Source organism: Chenopodium album, chromosome 20 (genome assembly GCF_948465745.1).
Source record: "Chenopodium album chromosome 20, dcCheAlbu1.1, whole genome shotgun sequence".
Taxonomy (NCBI): domain Eukaryota; kingdom Viridiplantae; phylum Streptophyta; class Magnoliopsida; order Caryophyllales; family Amaranthaceae; genus Chenopodium; species Chenopodium album.
Window position 1 is genome coordinate 38,960,678 of NC_137853.1, and position 11,493 is coordinate 38,972,170.

The following is an 11,493-nucleotide window of genomic DNA, read 5'->3' on the forward strand; positions in this document are numbered from 1 at the left end:
ACTTGAATACATATTATCTCAAGCACGACCCAAACCAAACCTAATGTGATCTAATTCATAGATTTTATAGATTATCAATTAAACGAAACATGAAATAACGACGAGTAAAAGCATGCTACACATCATACTTCAAAGGGCACGCACAATATGTTCATTTGGCCAGTATATTGCTTGGTGGGTAGTCGGTTGTCCAATCCGGTTTAGTAACCCACCCCGTCCCACCCGCCCCGCTCCACATCGTAACCAGGCAACGGTGTAAAATTGTGGGGGGGGGGGGGGGGGGTAATACCGTACTTTCAACTGTGATAAACCCTCCAAAGACCCAACAAATTCAGAGCTACTGAACCAAAAATAAAGAAGAAGGAAGTAGGGTTTTTGCAGGATTTCATCTTCGTCTACCTCAATAAGGTACCCGCCATTAATTCCCAATATTAGCTCTTGATTTATTGCATTTTCCCCCATTTTCATCATTCAATTGATCTACTAATTAATCAAATTGTTTCATTGTGACTTCGAAAATTTTCAGATGCAATCCCTAATTAGGACAGTTCGATCGAAATGCAGATTAACCTCGGATTTCGTCCCTTCCAACATTCGCAGCTTCGGTTTTATCTCTTCCATTGTCTCGGTACTTGCATTTCTTCTATCTTTCTTTGTTTTTGTCATTTATTGATAATATCATTTATATGTATTAGCAATAGCTGGGAAAATTGTGGTATTAAAACATTGATAACTAATTTATAAATTCTGAAATTATTGTTGTTAAGAAATGTGAATCTGAACTAGGAAATTGATTGGAAAATTTGAAACTTTGAAGCTTTCACTGAAATTGTTAAAGCCTTTAAAGCTATGTAATCTTTGCTTTTAAGTGTAATCATTAAAATGGTGTGATGATATTGTGGATGTGATGATATTCTCACCTCAGTTGTTTGCAAAATCTTGATAGGAGGATTAACTTTGGTTCATCTCCTTGGGCTGTGTTTGGTTGGGAAAAGAATCCTATTCTAAGAAAGCAATATTCTCTATCTCAATTTTTCTATTGTTTGATACTTGATTTGTACATGACTACATGAGAGCGATTATGTTAGTTTGAAAATGTTTTTTTTTAAAAAAAATTATGTTACGAAAAAGTTTTTTTATTTGAGAAAGGAATGCTCGTCAATAACAAATTTCTTTAGTGCCAAGCAAAAAATTGTTGTTGTTCTTGCTTCACATACCCTATAAAATGACTGTTATACTTGGTGATGAAACAATACAGCAAGTATGCCAACTTGATTAAACTTGTTTTGGCTGTGTCCGATATTTGAAAGTATTGCTAAATTTTTTGTTAAATGTGCAAAACTTGTTTCAATTTGTGAGAGAGTAAGGATTATAGTGGTTAAGAATTGGAGTTATGGAATGGGAAGCTCGCATGCAAGAATTAAGATTTTTTGGGTAAAGGACAGGAAAGTGAGAGAAATCAGACTTTTATGGAAGCTTTATTTTGCAAATGGGATGTTTGGTAGATGAAGGGGCTTATAATGGATTAAAGGCTGCATATTCACTCAGTACATGACCTAGGCAGTTAAACTTGATTAGACGCTGAACTTTCTGATCTGAGTAAGCCTGCCTACTGGAAAATTTCATGACTGAGTACATGACCTGCCTATTAAGAAGATTTTATCTATAAGTGGACAATTCTTGGTATGAGGAAATCAATTAGGGGGTAATATGGAGTAGTAAAAGTGTTCTGGGATGTAATCATTTAAACTTTTGTGTAAGTTAGTTAGGGAAGTAATATCAATTCCGGATTGAGCTAATAGGTTCCTCAGCCTGGTAGATCCCTCCACCTAGTCTTTAAAACCCTTACGGTTACATTTGTGCATCTGCCACTGTCTTTCTCTAGGCTCCAATTTATTTGTATGCCCTCCAATCCAATTAATTTATTCCAAGCATGACCTTGAATTCAATTTTCTGCTCTAATGAACCATCACTCTTCTTTAAATACATCTGTTATTTTAATGGAGACTGGATGTCTGGATAAGATATGGTGAGATGTTGTGGCTGCAGTAGTCCTAGGTTAACTACTTTCTTCTCCCTCTCTCCTGTTCTATCTTCTACCTCATCTCCATGTCCTTTGTTTCCATTACCTTTTTTAGGTTGGCATTGCCCATAGTAATACTTATTGAAGTGGCATCTACTACATCTGTTTTGAATACTCTTAACATTTATGATGCTGAAATACCCCCTCTCCTTTCCTGTGCTCATTGGATGTCCATTTCAATATGTTCAATTTTCCATTCCCTGTTCTGCTCAATCAAGTAGAATCTTTTGAATACCCTGACTGCAAATATTTTGTTACTAACCTGTAGCATACTAGGATGAATTCTTTATTTTTTTTCATAGAAAAGTAAAAGAGAAAGGGAAAAAGAACTATGAAGTATGACTTGCCTTATTCTAAAGCTGAAGTGGGTTATTTATATATTCAAACTCACAGGGAAGGGAAATTGGCCATGAGTGTGCTTCAAAACATGGATATGCTGCACCTTCGTTTGCTTTCTTCAGCAGCAGTGCAAATTTTGGTGCCATTCAGGAGGGTGCTTTCTCTGAGAGATTTTTTCACAGGTGCTTCTCTACTGCTGGTACTCCTGCAGCATCAATCACACAGGATACTACAGCTCCTGAAACTGATGTGCCTGCTCGCATAAAATTTAAGAGGCTTGACAAGACAGCTAGGCACATAATGCAGGTATGCTTGCTTTCACTGCATCTTTTTTACAAGAAAAAAGCGCTTTATTTTCAATCTTATGTCCATCCAATATTTTTCAATAGATTCTGGATAAAGAAGCAGTTGAGGAGGTAAAGGGACAGAGAGAAATTCCTGATATCAAGCCAGGTTATATCATCCAGCTCAAATTGGTATGTAAAATTTGGTAGTGGCAAATTTTGATCTTGCATACATGTTGGCTAGAGGCAACTACTGATCTTGCTTTCATGTTAGGATGGGAACCCTCAATGACATGTTATGACTCTTCTTTGTTTTCATGTGTAAAAACAGGAAGTTCCTGAGAACAAACGACGTATTACTACAATAAAAGGCATTGTTATAGCAAGGCGGAATGCAGGATTAAACTCAACATTTAGAATAAGGAGACTAGTTGCTGGAGTTGGGGTTGAGAGTCTTCTTCCAATGTATGTGAACTTAAAAAGCCTCTTTGCAAAATGAAATATTTGCTTAATTATGTAGAATTGAATATAGCCTAGTACTCAACCCAAACAAATCTGTTAATTTGTTAAATTAGTTCATCTCTCTAGGAAATGGATTGAGTATAGTATAGCGACTTACAAATTCGAGATGATTATTCATGTCTGAATTCTTGATGACCTGTGATTTGACTGCAACAGGTACTCGCCTAATATAAAGGAGATTAAAGTGCTGGATAAGAAGAAAGTGAGAAGAGCCAAATTATACTATCTTAGGGAAAAGATGAACCCCCTAAAGAAGTAGGATCCCGACTTTGTTTCAATTGTACGGAGATCAAATTATATGCCACCTAAGAGGGAAAAAACAGGGTTCTTCATAAAGATCTGCTAACAACCCTGCACTATAATGTCTGTGGAACCAATGATGGCTGTGCTGTGGCCATTTCAGGGTGGCAATGCAGATCGTTTTTGTGAACAGATCCAAAACCACTCTAATGTATGTCCAGAATTCATTTTGTGTAACTCTGAATGCGTAAAATAGTGCAATGGTATATTGAGGTTTAGCAATGTGGATAACAGGTAGTCAAATGGCATTAAGCTGCCAGAGTAATAAATCCTTTTTGTTGGTTCCTCTTGCTTTTTTGTAATGAATTTACTTGCTTGGATGCTGGATTATTACGTAAGTGATGTTGGGATGTTAGTCTGATATACAGAGTAGGTTATATTAAGCTTCCAGGGAAAGTAGCAATGCGTTTATCCAGTTTAGAGTTTCTGACAGTCGAAGCCCGTGCAGCGTGAAGAACTGCATATTCTAGCCCGACAACTTTCTCAGTCCTTGTACTAGCCATATACAGGTTTGATCATTAACTTATGCCTCTGCTCTAAATTCTTAGATGCAGTGTCTGAAAAATGCTCCAAATATTACTCTTTTATATTATCTATGCCCCTCCTAATATTTCATAACATCAAGATAGACTAAGATGCCAATTAGATAAAAATGGCTTGTTCACTAAAGCCTACCATGCTTCTATGGAAACTTTTCTTATTGATTTCTTGCTTTTCTCAATAATTTCTTGTACTAGTAGAAAAGAATGACAAACAGTCGAAATTTAAGGTTCCTTCCAAATACAAAATGCTTAGAAACATCATTCCTGTTGCTAGTACTTTGGCAACAAAACTATCCAACTTTAATATATGCAGTGTAAGGCCCTTTGAGGATAGTCTGCATTTTTTTTTTTTTTTTTGTATAGAAATTGTCAAACCCTGACTTTGATATATCGCGCATGAATAACATGTTTTCGGTTTCTAGCATTCAACAATCATGTTCCTACTAGCCGTATGATTCTACGGCAACCATGAATATAAAAATGAACGTGATTTAATGATTTTTGAATTATTTTCAAATGTTAATATTTGATTTTTTAATTTGAATTTTGTCTAAAACAATGGAATCTGATTTGAAGAGTATTGTAAAAAAAGTAATCAAGATGATTTACAGAATAGGTTTTTACCTTCCCCTTTTTTTTTTTTTTTTTTGTCAGAATCTCCTAAACAAATTATAACCGTCGCTCTGATTGGAAGAGTATTGTACAAAAAGCACGAGTAATCAATGTAGTTTACATAATTTGAATGGTGCTATGCTTTTGCTTCTGCTTCAGTCTAATGGTCTCCCCTCACCATCTATCATTTTCTCTTTAGCGCCTTATTGTGTCTACTTTGATATCAAGTCGATGCCTGGAGCTGTGGCATAGTCTTATATCGATCATCAATCAATATAGAACCACTCCACAACTCCATGTCTTCTTGATTGTGATGCAGATACAACTAACCACCTTAAATGTTAGATGGCTGCTACACGAAGGTAGAGCAAACATGATAGACAAGATAACCGGTGACTCAGGGAACAAATTATCTGGTAGAGGCGTTTCTTACGTCGAAGACATACAGAAAAACATTCAATTTTACCAGGACAATCTTTTCCCATTTGGCATGGCTATGAAGCAAGAAGTAGGATAGCCTCTTCAAACTTGCAAACCTCGATTGATACTATGTGGAACTGTAGCATTGTGTCGTTCAGTCATCAATTCTGAATAGGCTAAGCTCCTTCCTGGCATTTGTGCCACTTTCAGGTGACAGCCGCCACGCCGAGAGGAAGGATATAGCCTTAAGAGTTGATGACTATAACAAATGTTACTTCCACAGTTGCTCAGTTTAAGTCTCATAGCCATGAGAGTATAATCTGTATAGGACAAGAAACTCTAGTTAGTCCTTTATTCATAATAATATGATAATTAGAGGAGTTGTGTGACTATATATGACATGTTTTGCATATTGATTTCTTTTTTAAAAAAAATAAAATAAAATGAGAAATCAAATTTTCCTCTTTACAATGACGCAAATGGTTGTTTATGGATCTATATATTTAAAAGTTTTAAAGCAGGGCAATTGCATGAGTTTTATACCAATTGTGGAACTCTAGAGATTAAATAATACGAAGTGTATGATTGCTAGAATAAATGTTTAAGAAAAGGAGAAAACAAACTTGGTGAATTGCTGACGCAATAATGATGAATAACATTCTATGAATTTGTTTTTTCCTTTTTCTCATTCTTCTAAACCAATGCTCTTTGGCCAAGGTGACCATTGAAACTGGTATTCTGAGCTTCAAACTAAATCTAAATATTAGAGGAATTTATGATTTCAAGAATTGGTTTGTGTTTTGGTTATTGGTATGAGGATTGATGAGAATGGTTGTGCCAGACCAAGACTTATTTATAATGGTTGGGGTGAATCATATGAGATACGATATGTTTCCAGAATAAGTTTTACGCGTAAATCCTTGAATGAAAATCCGGATAAGATTTACGCGTTAATCCTTAAATGAAAATCCGGATAAGATTTACGCGTAAATCCTTAAATGAAAATCCGGATAAGTTTTACGCGTAAATGCCACGCATGCAATGCAAGGCTCATTCCTAGCCATCTATAGGCTCGGGCAGGATAATTAATTGGAGCCTCTTAGCACACCAGCTATTGAGCATTTTTTTTCTAACACACAGGCTAGTTTTAGTTATCATGGTACAAAACTAAAGACAATTGTTGATGCTTGGGTTGTTCAATTTCATGCCACCCATACTAACACACCAAGCACAAATATATGTTAACCTATACTAATATTTTAATTTGAGCCTCCATCATATTGGGCCTCCATCTTTAGGGTCGGCCCTGGATATGATATGGTTACTTACTTCATTACTTGCATCATTCATTGTATCATTGTATGTATCAATGTATGTAATTGTCTGATGTTAAACTTGTGATATACTTCATATTATCTTTGTCATATGAATAAATTTTTTTTTTTTTTTTATATGAAATTGTATGAATATCTTGTAATCAATTATAACCCAATTTTTTTTGTATCTTTTACGGTATAAAATAAAAAAAAAAAAATTATTTTTGTCCTCTAAACCTAGTAAAAGCTAGCCTTCCATGGAAGTCTTGTGTCACTAGTTGGAGCATTAATGGGTGCAACAGCTTCGATCACAATTCCATGTTTATGCTATCTAAAGATTTCGAGGAATGATCGGAGGCCGGTTGAGCAAGTTTTCATCAAGCTAATTACACTTTTAAGTATAGTAATTGTGGTGCTTGGTACTTATACATCCTTGAGAAACATAATCAAGGAAATTATTAGAAAGCATTAGGTATTGTAGACATCTAATTTTGACCTCATATACCATCGTACATGCTATGGCAATAAGACACTACTACTCAAAGTAGATTGATGTTTAGCTTACTTATGGATCATGAAATACAAGCAAGTTTAGTAAGCCCAAAACCTATTGTTACTTAAATTGTGCTTTTACCAATTAGTATTATGTGCACCATGGTGCACCTAAAAATAGGTGCACCACGACTATACTTTTGAACATTTAGTAAAAAAAATTGAACATTTTACAAAAAATGACATTTATGTTTAGCTACTCATGGATCATAAAATCATTTCTAGGCCTTTATGTTTTACTTACATTGTGCTTTTGGATTATTATATTCCGTTATATATATATACATACATATATATATATATATATATATATATATATATATATATATATATATATATATATATATATATATATATATATATATATATATATATATATATATATATATATATATATATATATATATATTGTGCTTTTTAATCTTTTTTATGCATTTTCTTAATTTTTTTTTTAATTTCAATCTTTGACTACTTATTAGTAGCTTTTATTTAATAAGATAAAATTATAATAGTGATTGACGACAAATCAACCATGTAAGAAAATTACTAGGAACACCCCATTTAACTGAGTGCTAGGTAAAAGATAAAAGATTAATCTCATGTACGTAGAGCAAAAAAAATAGCAAAATGGAACACTCGTAGTGCTGAATTAGTTTATATTAGCAATGTGCACTTTGCAAGGCCTTATAACCTTAGCGGAATTTGATTTAATTAAAAATCATGTTAACATATTCCCTCAAAAAAAAAAAAAAAAAAAAAAAAAAAAAAAACAACTGGGTTATAGGTACGTACCAATGTAGTCAATATGATTATTGATTAAGTTATTAGTACCAAATAAACCCATTTAAACCCGAAACCGATAAATCCGACCCAAAATCAAACCATCAATCTGTGTGAGTGTGTGACACCTGAGTCCTAATCATAATAAGTTTCTTGGACAGCAAGAACGCCACTGAGTACGTACTACACAAACCCAGAAAAAAAAAAAAAAAAAAAAAAAAAACCTGGTCATATAGCAGTACTGTACTAGAAATTCCCCCCAAAAAAAAGAGAGAGAGAAAAAGAGTAGAATCTATGGAGAAAAACAAGGATATTGATTCAACAAAAGTTGATGAAGAAGCAGCATTATTCATCAACAAGAATCTAGAGGAAATTCCAGAAGAAGAATTAGCTCTTAAATTTCATTTTGTTTCAATCAACCCACAAAAAAACGCCATTAAAGAGGAGAAGATTTTGCTTATTCCCAGAAACCATATAAATCCTGTTAAACTTCCCTTTGATTTTCTCAGTATTGATAATGGAGATTACAGCAACAAGAAACCAACTACATTCCACGTAAAGGTAGTGCACGATGAGAAAAGGCAATTTTACTCGGATGAATTGGATTTCTTTAAAAATTCTAAGGTAATTTTTTCATAATTTTGGATTGTTTTGATTTTGGGGTTAATTTTATTGTATGAATAATTGATGGGTGTTTAATCTTTGCATTGTGTTACAGGATGGTAGCTGGATTGAGTGGATGAATGATCATGGTCAAACACTAATTTTGTTTAGACCCTTTTTCAAGGTATGATTTCGTCTGATAAAATTATAATGTTAATTTGTTAATAATTATTATGAACTTTGTGAAAGATTTGGAAATGGGAGTAGTACTTTGCACTTAGTATTTGCCCTTTTTTTTGTTGTTGAAATTCTTGAAAACCCCTGTTTTTTTGGTGGTTGTAATTTGACATTATTAATGTATTGAGTTCATGATGATAACAAATTATATTTGATTGTTGCATATCTAATTAATGTATGAATGCTACCTAATAAATGGTACTAGTTTTAATTTTAGGAGAACTGCATTGAATGTATGCAGTGATGTAGAATGAGCTACTTGACAATTTTGATCTTAGGTGGACTGAGTTGAAATTTACAGTGATTAATTTATAGTGATGTAGAATGGGCTACTTAAATTGACTGATTTTCCGATATTGATTGTTGGTTTTATGAGTTAGCCGACCCTACTTATGGGATTAAGGCTTTGATTGATTGATCATTGGTTTTATGTATTCATGTAGACTTTGTCCGATTTGGATGATTATTTCTGTTATGATGGCTGCAATAAAAAATGTTGGATTAGTCTTGGGTGTCCATTTCTCAAATTCATCCGTTGGCCTAATGTCATTGTGTCTCTTCGAGTCTCTGCTGTTGCTCAATACTTGTTAAGGCTCTTTTGTGAGCTATTATCATTAAGGCTTCCCTATGAAGAAGAATTTGTTGCAACTGGCTTCTCTATCAGTTTAGTCTCTACCAAGAATCATCAACTCGAATATGACTTGACACTTTTAGAGACTGATTTGTTGAGTGGGAATCGGAGGATGGGAGATCTCAGTGTACTATCCTCTTTGAACTACAAATTCACAATTGATGAGAGGGATTCAATTTTAAGGCCTACTCAAGGGTATGCTTTTCAGTGTGCTACTACAGTTTCAGGCCTTCTTCCTGATGGTTGGAGTGCACGATTTCTGCGCCAGGTAAAGACAGAAGTATAATGTAGGTTTCTTGCATTACATACATTTGTTTGACAAGCTTTTAAACTCTCTGACTTCAAATCTTTATAACAGGAGTTTCATATGTGCTATGCATTACCTCTTGGTAATGAAAATGCTGCACTAAATTTGGGATTCTCTGGTGGTCTGATGCTGCCATGGAGTAAATCATGCGTAAATAGGCCATTGTTTCCACCACGAGCCAACAAAATTTTCTTAAGTGAGAACTCTTCTGTATTCGGCTTCATGGGAGGCTTAGATTCATTGTGGAGCCTTAGATACAGGGGAGTACATGGTCCTAACATTGGAATGCAAACTCGCGATGATTCAAATTCTTCCTTGATGAATACTGCTCTTGATGGAGATCTTGCATTCTCTGCCTTTGCAGACCTTTCTTTTGATCTCCCTGTGAAGGTATTAAGGGACAAAGGGATATATGGTCATGTATTTGCTTCTGCTGGCAGCGTTCTTAAACTGAAGGAGATTAAGCCAAACAACTTTTCTTTGAGGAACTTAATGGAGTCATTTCGGAGTTCTGTCAAATGTGGGATCATTCTTCCTATCAAAAATCGATTCAATATGGAGGTTAGACTTTGTCCTTTCTCTTGAAATTATGATTTAAACTTATTGGTTCTACTCGTTTTAGTTGGAAATTAAACTTGGGTAGCCCTTATGTATGCTTATTTGCTCTAAAACGTGGTTGAACTTAGTAGTAGCTCTCATCATTTTAGGGTCAATCCTACTAAGAAATCTGAATAAATCATAGATGAGCTAGTTTGATTGTTCCTTTCTACAGATCCCATAGATAAACTTCTTATATTTAATTTCTTACATGATATCACAGGTCAACATTTGCCACATTATGGAAAGATCCTTCAATGAGACTGAGTGCAAGTTTGGTCTGCAGCTTTGCTTCTCAGTTCTGAGGCCTCAAATGGTTACCCTCCGTGCTACACAAAAATGAATATTTGTACGACACTAGCTACCTGTGTGCCTATGATCGCTGTTGAAAAAGTTGATTTTTTCTACTTGTACTAATGTTGCTTGACTGTTTACGTAGAACTTGGAGGCTGTTATGACTTTTTAAACGCGTATGTTTGTCATTTAACACTAATGCTAGTGCTTAGCAACAATTAAACCAGCAAATGCCATATTATGTGTACTTATTTTTCTGAACTGGAGAGCACTTAATAGGTTTTCATCATGTCTATGCTTTGCCTGTTCATGTCCTTCTGAAGAAGTTGTCAGGGTACTTAACTTCTTCTAAACCCCCTAGATGTGTCATATTCATGGGTGCATGAAATACAGGTTCTGATCGATGTTGTTAATTCGACTGTAAGCAAATTTGTTAGCAGAATTTCTGCCTAGGATTGTAGATATAACATATCAGAAGAATTACAGGTTTGCTTATCTTGGCTTCCTTAGTTTCAGAGACAATTACATTCAAGGAAACATATTGTATCCCATATGATTTGCCCCTCCCATCAATATAATGCAAGTGAGCCATGTGGTCACATACATGACATGTAAGTGACGCGGTGTGATTAAGTCCTTAACTGTAGGTTGTAGCCTTGTAGCACTTATCCTAGTTTACTTAACATCAAAGACAATTACATACAATGAATGATAACTACAACTAGCTCGTGTTTTTACAAAAAAATTAAATTATACATGCTCTATAGATGGTGCTAAGAGGCTCCGATCCCATTAATCATCCTACCCGAGCCTATAGATTGCTAGGAATGATGAGCTTGATCATATCTCTCATATGATGCACATGAGCCTTGAGATTGCATTGCATGCATGGCATTTACGTGGATTTTCATTCAAGAATTTACGTGTAAAACTTATATTATCTGGATTTTCATTTATGGATTTACGCGTAAAACTTATCCGGATTTTCATTCAAGGAATTGCGCGTAAAACTTATCCGGATTTTCATTCAAGGAATTGCGCGTAAATCTTATCCTGGTTATCATTCAAGGAAAC

The 11,493-nt window shown here is 34.6% G+C and overlaps 2 protein-coding genes across 2 annotated transcripts; both read left to right on the forward strand.

The window, feature by feature from the left end:
• The first annotated feature begins 280 nt into the window (after positions 1–280).
• LOC145598682 (uncharacterized) lies at positions 281–3,812 on the forward strand. The gene is made up of 6 exons (XM_081655063.1): positions 281–408; positions 527–628; positions 2,477–2,728; positions 2,812–2,898; positions 3,038–3,171; positions 3,385–3,812. Exons 2-6 carry the CDS (start codon positions 527–529, stop codon positions 3,485–3,487), a joined length of 678 nt encoding a protein of 225 aa, XP_081511189.1. The 5' UTR covers positions 281–408; the 3' UTR covers positions 3,488–3,812.
• A 4,232-nt stretch (positions 3,813–8,044) lies between these two features.
• LOC145597204 (uncharacterized) lies at positions 8,045–10,468 on the forward strand. The gene is made up of 5 exons (XM_081653358.1): positions 8,045–8,374; positions 8,469–8,537; positions 9,034–9,489; positions 9,580–10,089; positions 10,349–10,468. The coding sequence occupies exons 1-5, from the start codon at positions 8,045–8,047 to the stop codon at positions 10,466–10,468; spliced, it is 1,485 nt and encodes a 494-aa protein (XP_081509484.1).
• Positions 10,469–11,493: the final 1,025 nt, after the last annotated feature.